General features: G+C 38.7%; 1 protein-coding gene across 1 annotated transcript in view; it reads right to left on the bottom strand.

The window, feature by feature from the left end:
• Positions 1–3,544: 3,544 nt before the first annotated feature.
• Positions 3,545–26,526, bottom strand: part of UBE2U (ubiquitin conjugating enzyme E2 U) — a 33,358-nt gene continuing 10,376 nt past the window's right edge. Inside the window, 4 exon segments of the mRNA XM_032494477.1 lie at positions 3,545–3,630; positions 11,120–11,208; positions 16,774–16,822; positions 22,789–22,909. Coding sequence (XP_032350368.1) covers positions 3,545–3,630; positions 11,120–11,208; positions 16,774–16,822; positions 22,789–22,909 — 345 coding nt within the window.

The raw sequence follows: 26,526 nt of genomic DNA, 5'->3' as shown, positions 1-26,526 counted from the left end.
TAAATCAATAAAAAATGTTTAAAAAAAAAGAATAAATTGAGTATGCTTACTCTAGTATAGCAACTACAGAAAAAAAAAAAAAAGAACGGTCAGAAGAATAGCTTGCACTGTTTTCTGAGTTTGTACCTTTCAATTTCTCCAGAGAAAATAAATATGAGCTCCTGATTAGGTTCTAGATTCATATTCTTCCTCATGTCTCAGTAGAAATAAAGCATTTGCATGAATAGCCAAAAGACAGGCAGAGTAATAGAAAAGAAAAAAAGGCCTTAGAAATGAACACCAAACCAAATGATCCATTCATGAATATTTATGATCTGCTTATAATGACAATAGGTTAATGCTAACTGAAAACATGTGTAAATCTTCACAATTTGCATAAAATATTCATGACAAGTCATTTATATTTCCAGTTTTTAATCACCATTCTATGACTATACCCTTAGAATTCCCAAAATATAACCATAATCTCTACATTAGAATGAGCCTTAATAGAAGTTCAGCACCTACATTTGATTTTTCCTAAAATTAACTGCCTTCACATTTAAATCTCCTATTAAGTGGGGACACAGGGTAAGTGCGCATCATTGAACAAACACTAATTGAGTGCCTACTAGCTGCCAGGTACCAGGGTAAGTGCAGAGACCGCAAAGCTACAAGAATGGGCCTGCCCCTGTCACTCTGCGGACAGATGCATTTGCCCACCACAGGTGCTGAAAGAGACAGGAGCAGAGGGCTAGGGAAGGAGATGATGGGGGGACATGGAAACCTGAGTCAGGGACCATTCCACAAAGACACATTTGAGCTGGACCTTCGTGCATCCTTGTGAAGCACTTTGCCAGACTGCAGAGATGACGGGACAGAGGAGGGGAAAGTTGAGCCTAATGCAGCTAAAATAAATGTTGTGATCAGCGCTGTTTTCTTGTTTCTAGACCGAGAAAAGTTTACAATTTCTACATGGGTCTGGCTATTTTTATTCTCTGAAACGTTGGAGGTCATAGGCTTCTTTCTCCTCCTTGTCTCAGGAACTAATATTTATTGAGTGTCCATTTGCCAACCCCATGTGGTTTTACATACATGGTCTCATTGAAGAGATTAAATGCAAAACAACTCTGCAGGGTAGGTAGTACCCCCATTTAAGAGATAAGGAGACAAGCTCAGGGTGGTAAGAGCTTCTCCAAGATCCGTTGGACACCACAGCCCGTGCTTTTTCCCCATGTGGCCTCCAAAGAAAAATTTTCCACGTGAGAGTTGAACTAGGGCCACGGAAGGGAAAGCATGAATAACAGCGAACCTGGAGCACTTACTATGTGCTGGATACTGTTTGAAGTGTTTCACACAATTGTATTCATGCATTTAATCTTCACACTCTCCTTGGGAGGTAGGCAGGGTTTTTACTGCCATTTCACCGATAAGGAAGCCGAGGGACAAAGCGGGCTGATGACGTGCCCAAGGTCACGGAGATGGTTCCCGGCAGAGCCCGAATTCACATCCAAACAGCCTGGCTCCGGTGTCCCTGAGCTTCAGGGCTCCACGTTCCACCTTTTAACTCAGACCGAGTCCTAACTTTAGACCACCAGCAAAGCCCCTGCTGGGAAAGATATCCCAGGCAGAAGGCACAAAGCGTGAAAAGAGCTTATGTTCCCAAATAATAGTTTAAAAAAAAGAAAAAAGAATTTAGTGTGGCTTAAGAATTGGGTCTTGATTGATGAGGGGAAGGGAGGACAGTAGGAGGAGGGATATGAGGCAGGACAGACAGGTCTCTTTTTCCTTAACGCCCTGCAGAGGAAAGATTCTCAATTTGCATTTTCTGATTTGTCTTTTTTTAATGAGAAATTTCAGCACAAGGCAAGCACTTTCAAATATCAAAAAACAGAGAGACGCAAATGGTATTATACTGTGTGTTCATACAGACCAATCACTCACTTCCATGGATTCCCAAACATTTCCTACTTGGATCTCTATGAATTGACAATTTTATTATACCTCATGTATTTTGATGAACATGAGACTTTAAATAATTATTTGCAAAGAAGTTTATTCCACTATACTTTATATTTTTGCATGCTCAAATATTCATGCTGCAATAAAGTTACATAAATATCTTTTAAACACGTTATTTAAATAATGTTTAAATCGATGTTGTGTTATCGTCTGATCTAAATACATTCTCATCAACCACCAGATGGCATAAGGTGTGAGAGTTGTATTCTGACAGGGTCACCATGCACATAATTTGACCAATAACTTCAAAATAATGCATTTGAGGAAATGTTCTAGCATTCAAACAGCTCGCAAATATTTCAGCCATAGGTAGAAGTGGATGGATACGTTGAAAATGACACGGTCCTACTTTTTCTACATTTTTGGGGTTCTGTGGGATGCTGGTCTTACATAATGAATCAATAATCAAACAAATAAAACAAAGCAGTTCTGTTAAAGGAAATCAAAAAGGAAGTCATGTCAAAGCAAAATTAACCTTATATTCTAAGTGGGTTTCTTCAACTCTAAACGAAACTTGAAACTTGCCTTCAAGAAAAAAGCATGCTTGTACTCCTTCAAATTCTGCTTAATAATAAGCTTTTCTACTGCCTATAATTTAGTCTGAAAGCAGAAAAGCATCTAGTGCAAAAGCTTTTCTCTACTTTAGCTTGAAGGTAAGTTGTTGCAGAAATCAACTGAAAAAAGAATATCTAATTGAAAAACCCAATCTGAACTATGACATTAAAGGATAGGAAAGTCTATTTTAAGAGTCTTGACTTCTACACAAATCTGAAATAGAGCCCATTATTTTCATTAATCTAATCATCTAGGAAAGAGGTCACATTGCTAACAAACCAAGAAGCTAAAAAATGAGGTAAAAGAGGTAAATACAAAAAATAGGATCTTTAATTCCCCCTGGCTTTGTGGTAGCACATTCGCCAAACACTTTGAAATAAGCACACCAGAATAAAGGCGCACTACACACAGCTCGAACCACATCTGTGCTCCAGCATGGCGAAGCAGGAAAAACTGCCTTTTGGAGCCAAGAGACCAAGATGAGATTAAGGTTCCTTCCTTAATGTGGTCTAGGAGTCAACGATTTCTCAAGATACTGTAGTAATTTTTCTTTCTATTTTTATCATATACTTTCTCATTAGATTTACTATATTTGGTTCCTGAGTGAGAGATCTGTGAAAGGGGAAAAGATATAGGAACCACGAGAAGGATGAAACCCTAACTGATGAGCTGTAAGTAGGCTCCTCCCCCCCATTTCTCAGTTATATTTTGATAAGGAAAAGGGGGGTGGAAATGCAAGGAGTAATAGGGAAGGTATTATGAGATGCCTTCAGTGTGGCTCATGCCCTTGCTCCATCTTTGGCAGCAAAGATGTTTCCCACCTGGGTTCACACTAAAGGAAAGAAGCTATTTCTTACTCTTGTTCATATGGTTAGGCAAGAGCCTAAGCTGTTATTTCCAATGGGTTTCTTCTGATAGGTCAGTTAGTAGGAAGCGGTTAATTGATATTTCAAGTTAATAGGGTCATATTCTAGACACTGAAAATTACTTACTTTAAATGACATTCTTTAGGATGTTTTCCCTCATTTTTCTTCCATTTATAATACTCTCCAACGAAATTTGGATCTTCAAGCACTGAAATCAGAGTAATTTTAAAAGGAGCTATGCATATGTTCTTTACTAATAGTTCAAGGTTAAAATAATTCACTTTTTGAGTTGATATGTGGCAATAATGTGCACTATTATAGTTCAAGTCATAGTACAGTCCTCAGACACTTTTCCAAATTTCTTCCTTTTCCTTGAACTTTGTGATATCGGGTATTGTCTGAAATAACTAGATTGTGACTTTGTAACTTTTCATTATAATGATATTTGTTTATGTATCATGTACAGAAAGCAGGACAGTGTTAAAATAACTCGTGTAGGAATTATAGACACTATAGTTCAACAAAATTCTAATTTAGCATTTCAAGTGAGTGACTAAAATCTTGGATTTGATCTTGATCTTCCACAAAGCAAGAATATGCCCCAGACGATCACCCAGCCTCTAAATGAACCCCTTGCCTCTACTGTTGGGAGACTTCTGCTTCTAATGACAGGCAGTAAGGTCACAATGTCCTTCCTTAATCTGAGGGCTGTGAGTTTCCACTGCTCCTAGTTCTGACCTCTGCAGCAACACTGGGTAGGCTTATCCCTCCCACATGGCAGAGGTCCCTCTAATATTTGAAGACAGCTCTCAGGTCGTCTCAGTTCCTTTACCTTTTCCTTAAGTCATGATTTTCTAGAGTCCTAACCATCCTCATCCTAGCGGTGAACTCTGTTGATATTCCTAGTAAAGTTCTCATCCAGAACCAGCTCAGAATCTTGATTTCATAAGAATAGCAAGACGCAAGCGGGATTACTGCCTCCCTTGGTCTGTGTGCTACACTTCCACCAGTTTAGCTCAGATCTGCATCAGTAGTTTCTGGAAATCACATGACACCCCTGGCTCATACATTTGTGGTTAATTATAAGCCTTATGTCTTCAATCAAACTGACATAAAATTAATTGAAAACCTACTATGCTTAAGCTCTGGTAGTTTTTACATGAAATCCTGTTAAGCCAGATCATTCGTACACACACATATATCTTCCCTTTTCTCTCTCTCCCTCCCTCTCCTCCCCACCCTGTTCCTTCTAATTGTCTTGGGTTTATAATCTGGAACTATTCAACCATGTACATGCTCCCTACCAGTCTTGTTCTTACCTGGAGCTTCCTTCTTAACAATGATTAATTAACCGTTTCAGCTTGATGAAATTTGTCATTGATAGAAAAACATTCAAACTGAATAATCCTCCTTTTCTTCTATTAATATTACATGATTTTCACCAGCAATGTTCCTATCTTTTATCTTCTTGCTTCAAACACACATATGTACATATTCTTACAGACTTCATTAATACTTTTTATTGTTGTTTGGAATACACTCCTCCTTCTTCCCACCGAGGAAGCAAATCTGAACTCCCCAGAGTTCTCAGCAGGTTTCATTATTTCCTTTAGCTGACTACAATAACTAATATTAGAGTTCTTACTACATACGGGGCACTTGGGAAGTAGATGTGCAGTGGTAACCACTATAATGCCCACTTCACAGACTAACGGACAGACACACAGAGGTTGAGTGATGTCTTCTCACTGGGACTACTCACGGCTTTTAAACAAAATTTAAAATTTATTTGATGCTTCTAGTCAAGGATAATTCATGTCTTCCCTTAATTTTTTGGAATTGCCTTCCCTACATTTTCCATTTGAACACGTATGGCAGTCTCTTCCTTACATATTATGAAACCTCAAATGGCATGGTCCTCTTTCTTGAATATTCCCATTACTTTTATATCATAGACTCATTTTCTTCATTGCTTTCTCTACTCTCTGAGAGATGAAAGATGCCACAGGATTTCTCAAAACTTTCATTTTAACGCTTCCTATTTTATCCCTTTAACTTTTCCACTCATCTGTGTCCTGCCATCTGGCTGTAAACTCCTCAAGAAGCTTATCATAATGCTTAACCTTTTGTGTCCAACACACAGCCCACTGTCTAGACATAGAAGATGCTCAGTGAATGGTGTGATGGGAGGGAAATGACGAAGAAATGAGGACCAGTGAAATGTTGTCAGAAGTTCTTGAAGTTAAAACTCCCCCATCACTACCATATCTTGCCTTTGTGGCAGTTTTGTAACCTGTGATAGAAAAGCATCTTTTGTGCTGTGCTGTACACCAGAAACTGACACAACACTGTAAACTGACTATACGCCAATAACGATATATTTAATTAATTAATTTTTTAAAAAAGAAAAGTGTCTTCTGTTGCCTCCGTAACATAGTTCTTCCTTCCTTTTCTTCTGAGGCTTACTGGACATTGCTTCTTCTCTGTTTTTCCCTATGACACACCTGTTATCTGATATCTGTATATATTGATCTGAATTTTTTTTTCCAACTCTGGGACTGTCATGTCCGAAGCAATATACAGGCACCAGCTTACCTTACCTCAGCATGCTTTATTTTCACACATACTATCTGATGCTAACCACAGAGGAACTTAAAATAGAGTGGAATGTTTTTGTCAATGAGTAGAAGTGAAAAATGAGGTACAGAGAGTTAAATGACTGACCTAAATTCACTTAATTGTATGTGCAAAACTAGTACAAGGCTAAGGTCTCTAACCTGTGATCTCATGCTCCTCCCCCAGGCCCTTTCCAACCTTGCTTGCACACAGTAACCACCTGGGGAGCTTTAAAAACTACCACCCCCTGGTCCTGCTCCCAGAGACCCCAGTGCAGCTGATCTGAGGGTGTACACTTCACGTGGGAATTTTCACACACTCCTCTGGTGAGTCTATGAGCAGTCAAGACCGAGACCACTGCTTTAGAAGTGGATGGTACAGCTTCTTGAATCTAAGTGCATTTTGGAGATACCTGCCCTCATTGCGGGGTCAGAGACTCAAAGAAGGGAAGTCTGCCAAGGGAAAGCAAGCATCCCCATGATGCTTCAGGCTGTTTGGTCTGTCTTGATGGCAGCAGACAAACATCAGGAAGCCTCCGCTCGCTATCACAGGGTGCACTGGTCTGAAGACATTCTTTTCCCCTAACATAAACATTTCCTATGGGGATCATATTCTATCATTAAGGTGCTGTTGCCCACAACCAGATGTATTGGTTCGTTCTCTGCCAAACTCTTTATTTGCCATTTACAGTGATGGACAGAGAACAGTGGCTCTCCAGTACATTTACCCACCTGATTGCCTGTGATTAGGAACAGGTAATTATAATTATTGAATATGTACTGCATATATTTCAGGTTTTGAATTTAAATCTCAGGTTAAACAAAGATAATAATTTTATGTCATCTTATGGAGGGAAGCTAATATAAAAGAAAGAACAACAAATGTGGAGTCAGAGGATCTTGTTCAAGTCTCTGAGTCACAGCCTGCTTGTACTAAAAAATAATAACCATACTTACTGAGTGCTCACTCCGTGTGAGGCACTGTTACAGTGCTTCAACGTTACAAGGTATGTTTTGTGATGATTCTCATTTTACAGATGGCAGAACTGGGACACAGAGAGATCAAGAAACTTATCCAAGGACACACAGCTAGTAAATTGCAGAGTCAGGATTAAACTTTGGCAATATGCATCCAGAATATACACTCTTATCAATATATGATATTCCGTGTATGACCTTAGGTAAATTAGTTAACTTCCCTTTGTCTTGGTTTTCTCATGTAAAACAGAGTAAAAATAGTAACAATGCTCAGCTCATTGGGTTGATCTCCAACCATGCATGACATATATTAGGTGTTCAATAAATATTGGTTGATAAGTGAATAAAAGAATGATAAGGTTGGGATGACTGAAAAAATACAGATTAAGAGGTATGAACTACAATGCGTAAAATAATCTACAAGGATATACTGTACGACACGGAGAACATAGCCAATATTTTATAAGAACTATAAATGGAACATAACCTTTTAAAATTGTGACTATGTTGTGTAATTATGTAATATTGTACAACTGCACCTCAATAAAAAAAAAAACAAAAAAACCCAATGCAGAGTATACTCTAAACTGTATTATTCAAGAACACATTTGCTATTATTATGGCATCCATGATTATGTATAGATTTGTAGCACAAAGATATGCAATAAAATTAATACTGAAAATCAAAATATAATCACTCATCATTATTCATGAAATAAAGAGCTTCTTAAAATATGTGTGAGTCTAATAAACTTGCCAGTGATAAAAATATAACTGTAGAAAATGAAGTTATTACAAGTTTCCCTTTTATTTCTGAGTAGTGGAAGCATTCTGTAATTGAAAAGCTTCATCTTTATTATTATCAGGAAATTAGGCCATTAAAAAAGATAGCATTGGATCTCATCCAGCTGAATGATCCAAAGACAAAATGGCCAGCAGCACATGTAAGGTTTACATTTAATTTTTTTAATTAAGTGCTGGTAATTATTGAAGGAAAGCTTTTGAGACATTCTTTTAACAAATCCCCGTAGGAAAAAAAGGCAGGGTGATTGTGAATCTTGCACCAAAAGCTAGAACTAAAGTCTCAGAAATCCTTCTGGGCTCGAGGTAACCATTACCAGCTATTGCCATCACAAAGACGGATGAATTACATACTAGGTTAGTGACAGATGTAGAAACAAGAACCACATTAAATATTTTGGTGTCAAATTCTTTTGAAGAAGAAATTGCACTCAGTGATGCTTCATTATTTCTTCCTTGTTCTTTAAAATTGTTCTTTCATCACAAGACAGCCATTTCCAAATTTTTTTATTTTGGCTTGTGCTTCTTCTTCTTTTTTTTTTTTTTTCCCCTAGCAGTTTGGAGTTTCCAAGTGCCTCTCTACATTTACATGCTATTCCATAAAGTGCCATCATGTAACAATCTGTTTGTTTTCTCGTTGAAGGACCCAGACACTGAATTGTTTCTTGGTGCATGCCAGCTGTCTTGACGTCATGTTTGTTAAGGGTTATCACCTCCTGGACCCCACTGAGCTCCTCAGGGCCTCATATGTAGCAAGTACTCAAGATGTGTTTGCAGAATTGATCAAGGAGCACCCAATCAAGACCTTTGAAATGAAGTGAACATTCATATCTCCTGGTATCAAAATCAATAAAGCTCTTTACGCTGATAGTGTTGTTAAAGACTGTATTTCTTAAAGTTCCTTAAAGAAATTACTTTTCTTAACCACGAATCTATGAGTCAGTGAGGAGGATAATGTATAATCACAAAATAACTTGGTAGCTCACAGTGAAAAAAAATGTGACAATGAATATATATATGTTCATGTATAACTGAAAAATTGTGCTCTACACTGGAATTTGACACAACATTGTAAAATGACTACAACTCAATAAAAAATGTTTTAAAACAAATAAGCAACATCCTGAAAGAACATGTAATTTCTTATAAATTATTGATCCAACTTAACATTTTTATACTTACTAAGCTTAGTACCATTTTTTGCTCTAATTTGTGTCTTAAAACTAGATACTCTTTTTTGCGTGTATGACATTTTGTTCTCTTAAAACCAATTAGTAAAACAGCAAGTTTATACTGCATAGCACAGGGAACTATATTCAGCATCTTGTAGTAACCTATGGTGAAAAAGAATATGAAAACAAATCTATATACGTTCATGTATAACTGAAGCATTGTGCCGTACACCAGAAATTGACACAACATTGTAAATGGACTATACTTCAATAAAAATGAAAAAAAAAAACAATTAGTAGACTAGCACAAAGATGAGATGAAACAGTGAGACTACAGATTAGGACAGTGGTCATGGAGGTGGAGCAGAAGGGAAGCAGCTGTAATGTTGCAGGAGATAAAATCAATAAGGCTTAATGAGGGAGACAAAAAGGACTAGGAAATGTCTGGGATTCTGGCTTGGCAAGTAAATGCAAGAATGATGACCTACCACTAACCAAGAGAGGTAATAAAGGAGGGTGAATAGATTTGGGGGCAGCATAATGAATTCAATTTGGGACATGTTAAGTATAAGGTACTTATCACACATGTGGGTGAGATTTCTAAAGCACAGGGGTAAATGTGCATTCAGAATTCAGAAAAGAACCTGGCTAGAGATGAGGCCTAAGGAATTATTGGCATGTGGGCTTGAGGCAGGAAACCCCATAAAAAGACCGGCAGTACCCCTAGGCAGGGCCGCTGCTCTCCTCCCAGCACCAACGGGTTCCCTGGCCCAGAGGCTTTATCTCACTTCTTGCCTCTAAAGCGGCTTACACCTAGAATTCTATTGGTTCCCTGAGGTCACTTCTAATTAGTTATTTCCTTCACTCCTGATTGGTTATTACTCTCACTCCTGATTGGTTATTACTCTCAATTCTGATTGGTCCACTTCCCTAACTTCTGATTGGTCCATTTGTAGTACTTCATTTGCATGGAGCTCACTCCTGATTGGTCTATTTCTACAAAGCTTGTTCCTGGTTGGTCAACTTCTGTTGTACTTTATTTTCATATGATATTGCAAAGTGTAAAACTGACAGCCTATAAAAGGCCTGTGTAAACCTACAAACGGGGTCCAGAGCTTGGAGTGTTAACTCCTCTGGGCCCACTGGCGTAATAAACTTGAGTTCCCCAACTCTTCGAGTGCTGCTTGGTCTCTCGCTGGGATCCAGGTTGCTGTCACAACTGAGCTGTAACACCGAGCTGTAACACATTTTTCCACAACAGGCTAATGAAAACCATGGTGGATGGATGAGGTCTCTGAGAGAGAGTTGGGTAGAGAACACTGAATGGAGAAACCACTGCTAAGGAAAGATGCAGAGGAGTGCTCAGGAAGGTAAGAGGAAAACCATGGAGGCACAGTGTCATCTAGCTCAAGGAGAGCATGGCCAATGGGAGTTCAAATAAGATAAGGGCTAAAAAACGTAATCACTGAATCTAGGAATTTGGAAGTCACCAGTAACTTCAGAATGCACCATTTCAGCAGGATAGCTGAAGCAAAGTCATATTTCAGTAAATGTGTGCACACTGGATAAACTACCTCGATACAAATGATGAAAGCGTAAAGATTAGATTAAATGGGACCAGAAAGTTGTCCAGCTTCCCCATTGTTTTCTAAGTTCTTAATATATGATGGTAACGGATGATTTTTCCCTAGACGGATATAACTGAGCAGCCTTAAGTATGTGGTTTTTTTTTTTTTTTTTTTTTTTTTTTTTTAACTCTCTTTCTACTTAACAACATCTCTGGCTTTGAGGATAATTCTGTTTAGAATCAGAAAAGTTCCTCCTGCTCTGAAGGCTTCCTTCAGGGGTGAAGGGACTAAAGTAAACCTCGTAAGACTGAGAACTTTGTCTTTTATTCCTCCAATTGCTTACGTTTCCTTCTGGCTTTTAATCAGACTAGGACTCCCTACAAAAGAGGGACTAAACGACTAGTTGTTGAATGATCACTATATGGAGCCAGCAGGGAAGTTTATCACCCTCAAATTCCAAATATGTGTCAATTAGTCTTTGCAAGCGAGACAAGCTGAGAATAATTAAGAGATTAACATTACCCTTTCTCCCCCCAAAACAGGACGAGGCTAGATCACCTTACATGGAGTTCTGTAATACTCCGTGGCTTTTGACGTGGCTATTTCAGACCACGTCTTGTAGTAGTCATTAAATGAGATGGATTTAACTGATCTGAAAATATAAATTAAAATCAGATAGTGAGTAGTGTGCAAGTTTGTTTTTAAAATTGTCTTGTCAAAGCAGACTCTTTCAGACATCTAGTTGCAAGACATTAGACTGATTTGCAAATTCTAACACATTCATTTCTAACGAATCTAACAATTTTCCCACTAATACATGCAAATCACAAAAAAGATCTGTTCAGAACATTTTCATTAATAAGTATAAATGTGCATCCATGTGTATATTATAAAAAGAAAAAATACAGGCTTAAGATATCTACCTTTTGTGACTACCTTAAAAAGGACTTTAAGTAAAGCAGCATTCCTGCACATTTTTTTTCTACAATAAACAACTTTCTTAAATTTCTATGCCATATTTTAGTAAAATCACTAAATATTGTGAGGAGAAATAAAATACCAGAATTGAGATTAGTTTAATTTTTACGTGGAATCTGGCCACTTTCAAAGAGGGTAAAAAATAAAACGAACAAAAAAACCCCCACAAAACCTCTTTTCTAATATTACTGCCTACACATTTCCTTCCCTGTGCTAACATTACCATATCCTAATGGAACAGCAAGGATTGTTACAAAGTATTAAACAGGAACTATGAAACACTCTCTCACTCTTGAATAATTGCATTTCCAATGTTTATTCCTGCACATTTTTGGAATGCAGAGATTATCAACACTCTATATAAGCATTACTTTGGGATATTTTTCAGATGTGTGAAATCACCAATTAACTGGCTTAAATAGATGCTTAAACATCAAATGTAAAAGGCCTCACGTCTGCTTTAACTTTAAATTCCTAGCTCTTTGGAGGAAGAAGCAAATTTTCAGTTAGAACAGCTCACTAATATTAATTTTTATAGGTAAATTATAGATACCTTAAATATTCGACTCAATTTTGAAATTAATGGGGCAATATCTAAATGTGTTAATGCACTCATTTATTCAAATAATAATTAGACACCTAATTTTAAGACTAACATTTTTCAGTGTGTTATTGCTTTTGCAATCACACTTAAGTAGAAATCTGAAACTTGGTGAAGAAAAATTAATCACTAGTATTATTGCTGCCAGAGCTACATGTAGTGCTTTATATTAATAAATGATATACTGAACTAACATTAATTTGCCAACGAAATGTTTCGGCATTTGGCAATGGAGGTAACGAAATGAAAGGCTGCATTATATCTCCTGCATGAAAAAGCTTGTGATCAATTTGCTGTCACAGATCATTTAGCAGACAACAATGACCCAAGAGGAAGGAAACTGTCAACACACTGTCTCGTGAAAAAAAATACACCGTCTTCAGGCACAATCATCTCCATTGTTTTTTGTCTGTTTGACTACGACCCATGACCCTCTCCTTTCCCAACGGCGTCCTGTTCAATTTCAAACTGTTAGCCTTCAGGGGCTTTCTTTTTTTTTTTTCCTTAGAATAATTAAAAATAGTACCCTAAAAGGTATAACTTTAGTATGGCTTGAATATACAAAACAGAATGCCTTAAACATTTGGGAGTATCTGCATTTTCAGTTCTATAAAAAAAAAAATAGCCCCTTAGCGTAAGAGAACAGTAACTATTGACTATTACTCAGATAAGTCACTTAGTTTACAAGAATATATATAGGTAAAAAATACATGTGTTTATAGTTTCAACCAATAACAGGAATTTATTGAGTATTACCACTGGCATTAAGAATATGAAAAAGAAGACATAAGTTTAAACCAAACATCAGAGCTTATTATCCTGCTGGGGAAATAAAATATGTATCTGAACTAGTAAATAGAATAGTTTTCATTAACATAATAAACTGTTACATCATTTAACATAGACATTTGGAGACTACTGTGACAGATGCTTCTTTGGCAGTGGCAGTAAGTGAAGGAAGTTGGAGGAGGGAGCTATAACTTTGTTTTGGAGCCATTAGGGAAAGAGTCACTTGGGATATGGACCTGGGACAAAGGAAGGAGGCATCTTAGGCCAGGGAAAAAGTATTAGCAATAGCTTAGGTAGCAAGGAGGATGGTGTGTGCACGTCTGCATACAGAGGATTTCGGGGGAAGAGGTGATAGTAACAAGATAATTGACTAGAGTGGAGAGTTCCAATTTCAGAGGAATTGGAATTTGATAAAGATAAGTGAAACTAGGCAATGCTTGGTCTTCAGATTTAGGCAGAGGACGGATTAGAGTGGATTCAGTAATCTTGATTTATTAGGTGATAGAGAGTAAGTAATCAGTTCTCAAACAAGGCAAGAAAATAATGAAACCAGTGTTTGAGTAAGATTTCTCTCTGGCATTAGTATGCAGAGTGGATTACAGCAGAGATTAAATGCAGGGGGGCCAGTTAGGAACTAAATTCAGTAATTCAAGCAAGAGATACTGAGAGCTAACACTAGGGTGGGAGCAGAGATTATGAAGGGGAGATGAATCTACGCTAATGCTAAATAAAGAGCTGACTGAGCTGGTTGCCTGATAGGGTGTGAAAAGTGAAGGAATTTTAGGGTCAAATATTCCCCTAAAGCCCAGAAGACCAGTTAGTTTTGCTATTAATAGAAAGTGTCTAGAGAAACTGAAGTAAAATATGAGTTTAATTTTAAACATGGGTTGTAGGTGACGACCTTTAGGAGTGTGACTGAGAAATTAGGACTGGAAGTAAGAGATGCGGGTCAGATCAACATGAAGGTTAACAGATGACGCCATGAGGGAAAACAAACTCCTAAAGAGTAAGTAAGTGTTGAGAAAAGAAAGAGCAGAAACCAATTCAGAGTTTAAGGGGAGCCAGTGAAGGAAACCAAAAGGACCATTAAGGGAAGAAGAGAGTCATGGTAGTGCTATTTCATGGAAGCAACATCCCAGCCATCACCAAAGCCTAATGACTGAGTTCCTAAATCTCTCTGGATATTAGTCTGCAGTATCATGACCAAGAGGACAGGCTCTGGAATCAGCTGGCCTGGGTTAAAACACTCTGGTACTATTACTTATTAGCTGTGTAACTCTGGGAAAGTTACCTAACCCTTCCACGTTTCCAGAGAGAGAAATTTCTCCAGTGGTGGTTGTGAGCAGTCAATGACATCATGCAAGAAGAGAGTAAAGGTGGGGTTAGCACCCCTTAGCACTCGGCATCAGCTGGTCTCCTTGCTTGCCTTGGACAAGTACCTCGTTTTTCTCCCCACAAACTCTAAGCAGCCTCCTAATTGTATTCTACCTCGGTCTCTCCCTATTCCAAGATATTTTCATGAGTCCTGAAAGTTCCCTGCTGCCGCTTCCCAGTCCAGCTCCCTCGACACTTTGGGTAATTGCTGATCCAATTTCTATCCCGTAGATCAGTTTGGCCTGTCCTAGAACTTCATATAAATTGAATCATACAGCATGTACTCTTTTATTAGTCAGGGTATTTTTTTTCCCACTCAACATAATGTCTGCATTATTATTCCACGTTGTTGCATGTATCAACAGTTCATTCACTTTTACTGCTGAGAGTATTCAATTTATAAATATAGCACAATTTCTTTATTATATATCCCACTGTTGAATATAAAATGTTGAATGATGACAGGCATTTTGGTTGTTTTCAGTTTCGGATATTATGAATAAAGCCCCTAGCAACATTTCTGTACAAGTCTTTTTGTGACTATATATTTTCATTTCTCTAAGGTAAATACTTAGGAGTGGGTCAGAGGGCAAGCGAATGTTTGACGTTGTACAAAACTGCTGAATTTGTTCCAGAGTGGCTGTGGGCATGTCAAACGGCACAGCAGCGTGTACAGCGCTGCAGGAGAGCCCCGGGGACCACACATCCTCGTCGATAACTGGGGTTGCTAGTTTTAGCCGGGGGCGTGCTCTTCCAAACCCCCTCACCCAATCTCAGGAAGTCACAGCAGTACCCATCCAGTTCAACCCAAAATCCAGTAGTAATGTTAGATTCCACTTTTTCTCACTCCCCATATCAATCAAACTAAGCCTGGAATCCACCCACTTCTTCCACTTGTCTCGCTCTCCACATCTGTGACCTCAGCCCTAGCCCGAGCCACCGCCATCTCTCCTCGGCTCTACTAAAATAACCCAATAATTCTTCTCCTTGCTTCCACCCGAGATCCTTTGCAATGGATTCCCCACACGGCAGTTAAAGTAGTCCTTTTAAAGTGTAAACCTGATTATGTCTCTCCCTTTCTTAAAAGCTGTCCAGCTGCATCCCAATTTCCACCGCAAGGTTAATAAATGCAAACTCCTTCCTTGGTTTATAAAGCCCTAAGTGATCGGGCCCTACTTCTCTTACCTCATCCCCACCTACCTCTTCTCCCCTCGCTGTGTTCTGGCCACAGTGCCCTTCTTTGTGATCCTCTAACCCACTATGCTCATATCCAGTTTAGGGTCTGTGCCCTCCTTACTTCCTCTGCCTAGAATCTCACTGCACCTATAAGATACCACTCTCCCCCAACTCCTCACTCCTTTTTCCCCTTTCAATTTCACAAATCTTGATTTTTTTCAAGATAACACCATCTACAAGCTTACCACACCATGGTTCCTGGTAGTTAAATCTTTCCCCCAGACCCCAGGTTTTATTGTCCTGTGATCAGTGCCGGATTCTCACGTTGCCATCTGGTTACTTTGCTGCCTGTCTGATGAGGTCCTCCGTGTCCCAAAGAGTCAAAGGGCCAAAGCTTTCTCCCCATGATGGGTTTCCCTTCTTCCTGCTCCTGCCTGAGACAGACCCACCACTGCTACTGGCTGGTTCTCATCTGAGTGCCGGCAGGGAGACAAGGTCAATGCTCTTGCTGTCATGTCCCAACTAGTCACTCTGTCAGTCATTCTGGATCTTCTAATTCTGAGCTTCTAACACTTCCAGGCACAAAGTCCCCTGATGAAACATTGTTGCACATTCTGGGACAGAGCCCCGACCTGAGGGCTTCTTCAGAGTCCTGGTTTGACTTCAGTCTCTTGCGAGTATCTCACTGTTATTAATCCACTAAAAGGAGCCTTGTTTTGGAGCATGTACAGTATAAAACCAAGATAGATCAAGTGTTATTTCAACACTAGTTAGTTGGCTCTTTTCCACATCTGACTGACTATCCAAAAAAGGCTGATGGAAATGCTGGAGGAGCTAAATGCTGCAGAACCATATTTGAGATTATAGACCTGTACCTTGTCCCGGTGTTTAAGGCTGAATTGGTGTCATACTGTCAGGTTATCTCCCAAGTGTGCAATGGCTTCAGCCCTAACTCTCACCATTTTCCTCCAGAGCACTATCATTTCCTAAATTGCTTGGATTTTTTGTGATCATAATGTAGACAAATTTTTTTTTTCTTTTCAGCAATAAAAAAAGAAAACTAAAAAGGCAAGTTAACACAGCTGCATTAACTTTTAACTAGTCTATAAAGAAGTCAATATTTTCTACATTCTTTTGTAAAACATTTTAAAAAGGAATTGTAAGAGAAAATGTATTTAAATAAAAATGAAAAATTTTATAAGTCAAAAAAATGAAAATACAATTATGATAGAAAACTGTTTAATAATTCTTTTAGTATATATATTTTATAATTATAGAATTGTAGAAAGAAAAACTTACTTGATAACTTTATCAGGGTCTTCAGGTGGCTCAGAACTGTCACCTTTCACTGCGAAGAAAAATATGAAAAGATTTTGGTTTACTTGAAAGATTGAGTATATGGCCTTATATGCCCTCCTTCCAAAGCCTCAGTAAGATGATATTAAAGGAATGAAAATAAGGCATAAAACCTCAAGGAGACCAAAAGAAAGATGGCAAGAGAATTTTTTCAAGATAGAAAGCAGATGTCAAGTGGTAACTGTCAAGTGTGACAGGCCGTGGCAATGTGAAACCTAATGACATGATGAGGGGGGCCAGTGAAGAGCAAGCAGATTTACACTTCAGAACTTGAGAAACAGCTCAGGAGTCGGAGGTCCCAGATACCTCTGAAAGGTGAAGCGCACAGCACAGACACCAAAGACTTACACCCTTTGTCTGCAACCAGGTGCGCAGCACTGCCCAGGCAGGTGGGGGGGACGTTTATTTCTGGAGAAACTGAGCCAGAGAGATTCAGAACTAGCTACAAAGCAGAACAAGAGTCTGGTAAGGGACTGAAGGCAGCAAATAAATCAAACACATTATTTGAATAGGTAAGATTCCTTACTTCGCCCCTTGTTTGGCCCCTAGAATGTAAACAGTTCTCTCTCTCTCTCTCCAAGCATAAGACTGGGGATTCATCTCACAAAAATGTCAAGCCTAAATAATGGGAAGGTCAGGTCCTCACTGGACAACCCTATAATGAAGTAAAACCATCGAATCCAGCCTGTATTCAAAATTTCCAATCCTTCGAATGATTGATTTCCAGTCATCGTATGTTCATCATATGAATGGATAGTCAAAGGTCAGTAGGTATTTGAATAAAGTCAATATCATGAAAGATAACAAAAGATTTTTAAAAGTATGTGAACCCTATGTTTTAGATATCAAAACAAACATGATAAACAGAGAATAAAATAACTGGACCATATAACCACATAGAAGTAAAAGTTCACCAGGACAAACTGGGGAAAAGATGGAAGAGTTTACAGCAGTTCCCCCTTACTGGCATTCCAGCCTCCCAGTGGATGCCTAAAACCAGGAATGGTACCAAACCCTGTATACACTATGTTTTCTTCCTATAGGTACATAGCTATGATAGTGTTTAGTTTGTAATTAGGCACAGTAAGAGGGTAACAACAATAACTAATAATAAAATAGAAAAATTATCACAACATTGTAACCTGATTATACTTCAGTAAAAAAATAAAAATAAACAAAAAATAGAACAATTATAATAAAAGTTATATGAATGTGGTCTCTTTCTCTCTCAAAATATCTTGTACAAATTTAATGCCTTTTCCATCTTAACTAGGCACTTATGACACATTGTGGCCACATCTTTTGCGGTTTGAGGTGAGACAGCAAAACTAGCACGAATTTCTTTTTCCTTCTTATCAAATTCATGGGCAGAAGATTTGTTCTCACTGTAAATCTTAGCAACTTTAGCACGTGATTTTTTTCCTTATTTAGTCAAGAACTTTCACCTTTTCACTTAAAGGAAGCACCTTATGGCTTTTCTTTGGCATATCTGAATGGCCAGCAGCACTAGTCTTGTGCTTTGGGGCCGTGATTAAGAAAAATAAGTGTCGCTTGAACACAAGCACTGCGTGCAATGCCTCAGCTGTCAGACCGTTCATCTGATAACCCAGATGGCGACCAAGTGACTAATGGGCAGGAGGCGCTCTTTGAGATGATTCACATCCCGGGCGGGACAAAGCTGGATGGTAAGAGATTTCATCATGCTACTTAGAATGGTGCATGATTTAAAATTCACAAATGGTTTATTTCTAGAATTTTTTCATTGAACACTTTTCAGACCATGGTTGACTGTAGGTAACTGAAAACTTGGAAAGTGGAACTGCAGATGAGGGGGAACTACTGTAAATGAAATCACTTTGTCACAAATTCGAAAGTAAGTAGCAATACTCAGAATCTAGGAGGCAAAACAGTTGTTATGCATTGTCTCCGTCCAGACCTCCAGGTTTTCGTAAAACAAACTGAAGTATAGTTTGGAAGGCACTCGAAAGATCTCCTTGTCCAACTCCCCACACTGAGCAAAAAGCTCTTTGAAAAAGAGTCATGAAGCTCTGTCACATGAACACGAGTTATAAAAGCACACCTTTAGTGGAAGGGTGTTTACCACCTGCCGACACGGCCTTGCCCAGGCTCAAGCAACTTGAATTGTAAGAAAATCTTTCCTCATGTTTGGCCAGCTAGGGCCTGGATGGACTGTACCATGAGGGATGCTGCAATGACAGTGGCATTTGCTTCTAGGAAAGACCAGTTAACCCAACTGACCATATAATTTATTGCCCAAACTGCCACACACAGTGAAAGGGAGAACTGGAAGCAATGATGCCAGGCCTGCCCCAGGCAGGCTGGTGTGTGTGAGCCCCTGAACTATGAACAAGGGAGCCAGGCCACAAGGAGAAGAGGCTGCCAGGACAGGGGAAAGCCGTTGGGACCTCCACCAGTGAGGGTTGGGCTCTAAGCTTGTGTGTTCATCTCAATACAACAGCGCAAAGACCTCGCTGTTCAGGCAAAGAACAGATGTTAAGGAAAGTTTGGGGAATGAGAGGCATTTGCATATCGACATACCAAATACCAGGCTTAGGCTCAGGAGAACAGAGTTAATTCCAGACCACCTATCACAAGGAAAAAGTCAAGGTATGTTCCGGCTCAAGCCTGTATGTTCTGGACATCAGTGGAGACAACCTAGCAGGCTGGAGGAAGGCATGACTGACCTGTAGCCTCAACATTAGTCTGACTTTAGTTTCCTGGAGCAACAGAGAAGGAAATTCCCCTGTTCTCTAGGAAATCCCTTCAAATATTTGAAAACAGCTTTTATAACTGCCTTTTATCTTTTCTTCCCTTAGCTAAACATGCCACAGAAAATGTGATGCTCCAAACAGAGTATGACGGGGTTCCAGGGCAGGGCCCACCTCACCAGAAGAGGGAAGGTGATGTCACTCAGGCTCAGCAGAAGGGCACTTTCTGTTATCAGTTCAAGTTACACTTGTGTTCAAATAGCTCCCTAAGACTTTTCGCATAGACTAAAGTTCTGCAATGAAGGCAGGTTTCTTTTACTCTGTGCTTGGACATTTTAATTCTTTGATCCCTAATGACTTTACATTCACCTCACTAAACCTGGAGGCGCAGGGGAGGTGGGAATGCCCAGGTTGGGTCTCTGACTCTGCAGCTGGTTGTGTGTGGTCTTGGGCTAGTCCCTTCACCAGTGACCCTCAATTTCCTCACGGGGGAAGAGGCTGAGGATCAGATGCATAAACATATGTGAAACCATTAGTTTGTTTTCTATGTCTGTGAGCCTTTCTGTTTTGTAAATAAGTTTGTTTTAGATTCCACATATAAGTGACATCATATGGTATTTTTCTTTCTCTTTCTGGCTTACTTCACTTAGTATGACAATCTCCAGGTCCATCCATGTTGCTGCAAATGGCATTATTTTATTCTTTTTTATGGCTGAGTGGTATTCCATTGTATAAATATACCACAACTTCTTTATCCATCATCTGTCGATGGACATTTAGGTTGTTTCCAGACATAGAAAACAAACTTATGGTTACCAGGGAGGGAAGAGGGTGGGAAGGGTTAAGTTGGAAGTTCGAGATTTGCAGATACTAATACATATAGAATAGATAAACAACAAGTTTATACTGTATAGCACAGGGAGCTATATTCAATATCTTATAGTAACTTATGCTGCAAAAGAATATGAAAGCAAATATACGTATGCTCATGTATGACTTTAGCATTATGCTGTACACCAGAAATTGACACAACATTGTAAACTGACTATACGTCAAAATATATATATATATATATATACACAAAAAACACATATATTTGATAAATAAATTTTTTTAAAAAAGTAAGTGAAAGCACTTAGTAAACCATGAAGTAAAATTAGGATCTAAGTTTATGTGCATTTTTTTCATTCATTCAATCCACAAATTTTTATTCAATACCTAGAGCCAGACACTGCTATACTTGGCACTGAGAATATTGCTGTAGCTGGAAATCAGTGCCTACAGAGATGATACAATTAGCAGCCCTCATGTATACAATTAACTACCTGCTCCAGTTTTGTGTTATCTAAAAATGGGACAGTAATTTCTTCTATGCATTTTCTCAATCTATTAATATATTAAATGTATATGAGAGATGATTCTTGGAGCAGAGACCTTTTTTTTTTCCCCCAAGTTGTTACAGGTAATTCATTCTCATTGGATATTGTTTTGCACAGAAATCCACATAGTATTACACTAGACTACCATCGAATTGAGAGTGAATGAGTTTTGTGCACGTCTTCATTTCCCACCATAGCAGCTGGCTCTGCTGTGCCACAGCACTCTTTCCCCGTGAAGCTGCAGATCATTCTCCTCCTGGCACAGCAGGTACCACTCCCAGTCCTGCTGTGATGGCAAGCAAGCTGACAGCTATTTGCTGTCTTGGATTTCCACATATTTCACCAACATAAATAAAGAATAAAGTGAAAACCCGTCAAGGCACTATTTGCCTTGTTGCTCATTTGCTGGGTGATTCAGCAACTTGGACAGCTCTCCTGTCTGGTTTGATGGCAAAACAGGGACCTGGAATGTCTGAAGGATGATGTCCAGCTGAGAGCAAGACAAAGAGAGGGCCAATGTGTTTTCTGGTGTCGTCTCATCCTTCTCTCCACAGGGAAAACCCAAAATCTGTTGCACAGAATCATTTACTATAGAAAAAAAATTTGAAACTAGTTTTTAAATTTCCATTTACCAGGATATGGACATAGCTTTGTATAGAATATTTCTGTATAACGATAGAACAGTAGGGCTCCATTAAAGGATAAAGGATACGTATCATTCACTCACTCATTCCACAAATATTCACTGAGTGCAGAGGACACAGCAGTGGATGCTACAGTATTCTGGTAGGTCAGGAATAAGATCCAAATGAAGCAGTACCATTCCTCTGTGTACAAACCAGCCTCAAAACTGTCAGGGAATTTTGAGGACCTCTGCAACGATCATGACATATTTGAAGATACTGAAAAAGATGCCTGATCAATATTACATCAGACCCAGATGCCCCGTGGAGGAGCACTTGAACTTGGTCACAAATTGTACAGACCTAACCAATGAAGGGACTGGCAGGTCCTAGAAGAGGACTGGAAAAAGAGACCGTGGACATCTGAGAGAAAAAGAATGCGAGAGATGAGTTTGGCAGAGTCTGAACAGCAGAGCCTGCTGACTGGGGAGGCAGCAATACCAGCTGCTCTGCATGGTTGCTGTGCTCTGCTGAAAGGAAGGGCAGACTATAAAGGAAAGAGCTAAGTCACTAGGAGCCCAGCCCTCACTTGCGACAAACCCGTCTGGGCATAAGGAGCCAAGGCATTGCTCTGCTCACTGCAGAGAGTGCAAGGGAGGAAGGGAGGTGATGGAGCTAAGAGTCATGCAAAGGTTGCTGGCAGGATGAGAGTGAGCAAACCAAGGGTACCAGAAAAACATTGGTCGATAGACAGAAAGACTGAAGAGCCTCAGGTTTCATTTCCATGTAGACACTTTGAAGGAATACCTGGAGGGAGAATTCTCAAGAAAAAAAAAAAAAAAGCTGAACATTTTGTTAATCCAGGGGAAAGGATCCCAGATCAGTAAGATCTAGGGTACTGAAGGTGAAGTCTGGGAAATATCCACTGCAGATCCCTTTACAGAGGGTTCAAAACAGACGTCTTATCTTTATGATGGGTAGACTGGTTTCATTTGCACCATTCGTCCATATGACCATTACATTTAAAGTTACTAAGCTTATGATTTTTGATAATCTTTAAAAAGGGACCACACTACTGATGGGCCTCACAAAGAGGTATAGTAGGAGAGAGCTTAGCACGATTTCATTATGGGAAATGAATACAGAAAATATTCCATATACAAGTTATTTATAGCTCACTTGCTATAAATAATAATTGGCAAGTAACAATAAGTCAGCACTTCTTACATGATAATGGCTGGTGGAAAAGTTGTAGAATTATTAGTCTGTACAGAGTTTCATCTTTAGTCAGTATATGGGCTGCTTCCACATTCACTGGGTTTTCTAACACTGGATTAGAAAGCATAACCTGTAGGAAAACATATAGAACACAGGGCTTTTAAGGTAACTTTCTTTCTTAGAGCAAAAAGACAAACCAATACATACAACATTCAAGAAGCATTTATTATATATCATATCCACCTGGAGATAGACACAAAGACAAATGAGACATGGTCCCTACTCTCAAGAAACTCTTGATCTATCTTGGTTCTATACTGTACATTCATGAGCCAAACATTAGGTCAAAGCAAGTTACAAGTACCTTCCTGTACCTTATTCCTTCCTATCACATAAGTTTAATTTGAGTTATGTATAAAGGGAACTAAACATTAGGAAACACTGAAACATTTCCATTAAAGCCTATGAACTTACATTTTAACATGAGGTCATATTTAGATCCCGGATCAACAAACATATGTATTAAAGATTGCATGCAATTCAATATCCCTCCAGATCACTGAATGACTAATTTTGCATCTGTAGTAATTTTCTACTGCCGCTGTGACAAATCACCACAAATTTAGCATCTAAAACAGCAACATTTATCATCTCACATTACTGCAGGTAAGAGGAAGTTGGAGTTAGCTGGGCTGGTTTCTCTTTTCCAGATTTAACAAGTGTTTAACAAGCTGGCTGGGCTCTTATCAGAGGCTCTGGGAAGATGTGGTTTCCCAGCTCATTCTGGCTGTCTGTTAGCCGAATTCAATTCCTGAATTCAGTATTTGTAGGACTGAGTTTCCCACTTCATTGCTGGCAGCTCACTGGGGGCTCCCCTCAGCTCCAAGTGTCTCTCACCAGTCCTGACACTTGCACCCCTGCATCTCAGAGGCAGTAAAGGTGTGAAAAATCTTTCTCATGTTTGGACCCCTCCTGCCACATCCTTTCTCTTTCTTTTCTGCATTTCTCTGAGTGACTCTTCCATCATCCTCTTCTATTGTTAAGGGCTCATCTGATTACTTTGGGTACCCCTGCATAATTCAGGATAACCTTTCTATTTTAAGACGAGCTGATTAGTAATGGTAATTCCATCTGCCAAGTTCATTCACACCTAAGTTAGTTTGATTGAAAAACCGGAGGATGGGAGTCTTTGGGGATATCTTCAGAATTCTGGCTACAATAGTCTCTGTACATATGGACAAAATAGGTGACCAGTAGTAACCAAAACTTAACAGTTTTTCTAGACAATGATCTTGCTTATCTAGCATCTCAAAATTAGTGTTAGTCCAAATTTGAAATATCCATCGAATAATTCAGTATATTGAATCTTACATTATTATATACAAACTAGATAATAAAATATAGCCAAAATAATAACCACCAGGATATCTAAGTGTAGATACAAGTCAAAGTGGATTATTGTGGTTTAAGAGTTATGGAAATGATGGTAATCTTCCACTTATTAAAGCAGTAATCTGACATCTGATATTTCAAAAACAACAGGAATTTTCTGCTTTTTTTTTCCTATCTAGAAAACACATTGGGCTATATTTCCAAGAATATTAATAATCCTTAAATAAGGATTCAATGTAGGTTGCAATATATCATTCAAAGTAGGTGGGAAGCAGATGACGCTTATCTTCAAGAGTAAGCTTCTGGTCTTTGGCTGGAGAGAGAATCTCATTTAGAGAGGCACATTTGGTAAAGTTCATTCAGTAGTCTTTTCATTGACCACTGTGCCTAAGACCTTTTCATATAATATGTACACAAGCAATTAAGTATATTTAGTGTTTTTTAAGAACTAGAATATAAGGAATATATTAAAATGTACAGATCTGACATCCTGTTACAATAGTAAAAAAAAAAAAAAAGTCCAACTTTGAAATTAGCCATGTGACAATATGAAATAACATAAAAAGCTATCCAGAGGATAAATACAAAGAATTGAAGCATCAATAAACAACCATACCAGTGGGTATATTTTGCAGTATCCAATTAGTTAAAGCCCATGAATCTGGAATTTCTTTTATGAATGAGAGATGATTTTACTTTTGTACTGTATATGGAAGTACAAATTTTCAAAGAAATTAAGATTATACAAAATTTTAGGAGGAGATGATTAGCATATTTAGACTTTAAAATATTTTAAACACCATTTCAAGTACCATTCCCTTGGTACTTGGATAACAATGTGATAACTATAACTATGTTTCATATGTTAGTCAAAAGATTGTAATCAGAAAGCAATCTAAATTTAAATTACTTAAAATTCAATAAAATGAAAAACTCAGTTCCTCAGTTACACTAGCCACATTTCAAGTGCTCAGTAGAATGTGCAAACGATGACTTTCAGATGTTGCAGGTATTAAACATTTCCATAAGTGCTGAAAGTTCTATTGGGCAGCACTGACCTTCAAAGGACTATTAAACAGCCATTAAAGCACCAATTGTAAAAATCTGGAAATTACTTGAGATAAAATGCTAAGTGGAAAAGAAATAGGCTATATAATGTGTACATATATACCATCACTGCAGCAGTGTAAAAATTCAGATTCGTTGCTTCCATCACGTTCCTTAGTACCTACCACACGAATTAGACTTGTTTCCTGACCTCAGAGAGCTTGCAGCCCAATAGAGGAAGACTGGTAAGGAAACAGCAGGTGTGTAATAGCACTACAGTGCTCTGATGGAGATTTGCTCAGGGTACCACTCCCTGTGGGTCTCAGAGGAAGTCCCCCTCCCCTCCCCTAAACCAAAGCCAGCAATTTCACCTAGGAAAGGAAATCAGGAAAGACATCCCAGAGGACAGTTTGTTTGACCTGACTCTTACAATATAAGCAATTGCTTGCCAGACAGAGAAAGAGGGGAAGCAGCTAGTTAGATAGGGAACTGGACTGAGCACTTCCTAAGGTCCAAGACTGACTTGAGTTTGTAACTTTAGTGTCTGGAACTCTATGAGTGCTTTTTAACCTGCACTGAACCAAGTACGGTGAGTGAAGAAAAGCATGAAGATATAAATACGAGCGGGATGGCAGTGTTTGGGAAAGGCTAAAGCCAGGTGTGAGGCAAAAGGAAACTATCATTTGTCAGGCAGCGGAATTTGGGCTTGACACTGTGAGTGAACGCGGAACTGAAGATTTTCAACTGAAACATAGCGGAGAAGAAGAAAATGCTAATAACAATAGGGTAAGGAATTTTCTTTAAGATTACCAGTGATTTTTCTTTTCCTTTCTACTATCTTAAAATTTGTCTCTAATGTGGGCATATTTGTTTTACAAATCTATTTGAAGAAAAAAACTGTGTAATCTACTGGCTTTCCATGACGTATTTGGTAGTACTTTGTTGTAACTTTGTGTTACTGGTTAAGATTAAGAACAATCAAGATATTAACTGGATTGTATTGAGTTCTTTTCATGGACCACTCCTGGTTCTACGTACTTTACATGTATTAATTCATTTAGTCCTCACAAGTCGCATGAGGTAGCTACTAACAGCCTGATTTTACTGAGACGGAACTGGGGCACCGAGAAGTGAAGAAACTTGTCCAACAGCGCAAAGGTGTTAAGTGGCAGAACCAAGATGTGAGCCAAGTAATCTAAACTCACAGCCCCCGGGTTACTTCTTATTAAATGATTCTGCGATTCAAAATCTTCACCATTTTATTCTGGTTTGCTCTTGTTCACTACATTTCTGAGAGCGCTGATTTTT

The sequence above is a fragment of the Camelus ferus genome, chromosome 13, assembly GCF_009834535.1.
Source record: "Camelus ferus isolate YT-003-E chromosome 13, BCGSAC_Cfer_1.0, whole genome shotgun sequence".
NCBI classification, from domain to species: domain Eukaryota; kingdom Metazoa; phylum Chordata; class Mammalia; order Artiodactyla; family Camelidae; genus Camelus; species Camelus ferus.
Note: the sequence above shows the minus strand (reverse complement) of the source record. Positions and strands in the feature narration are given on the sequence as shown.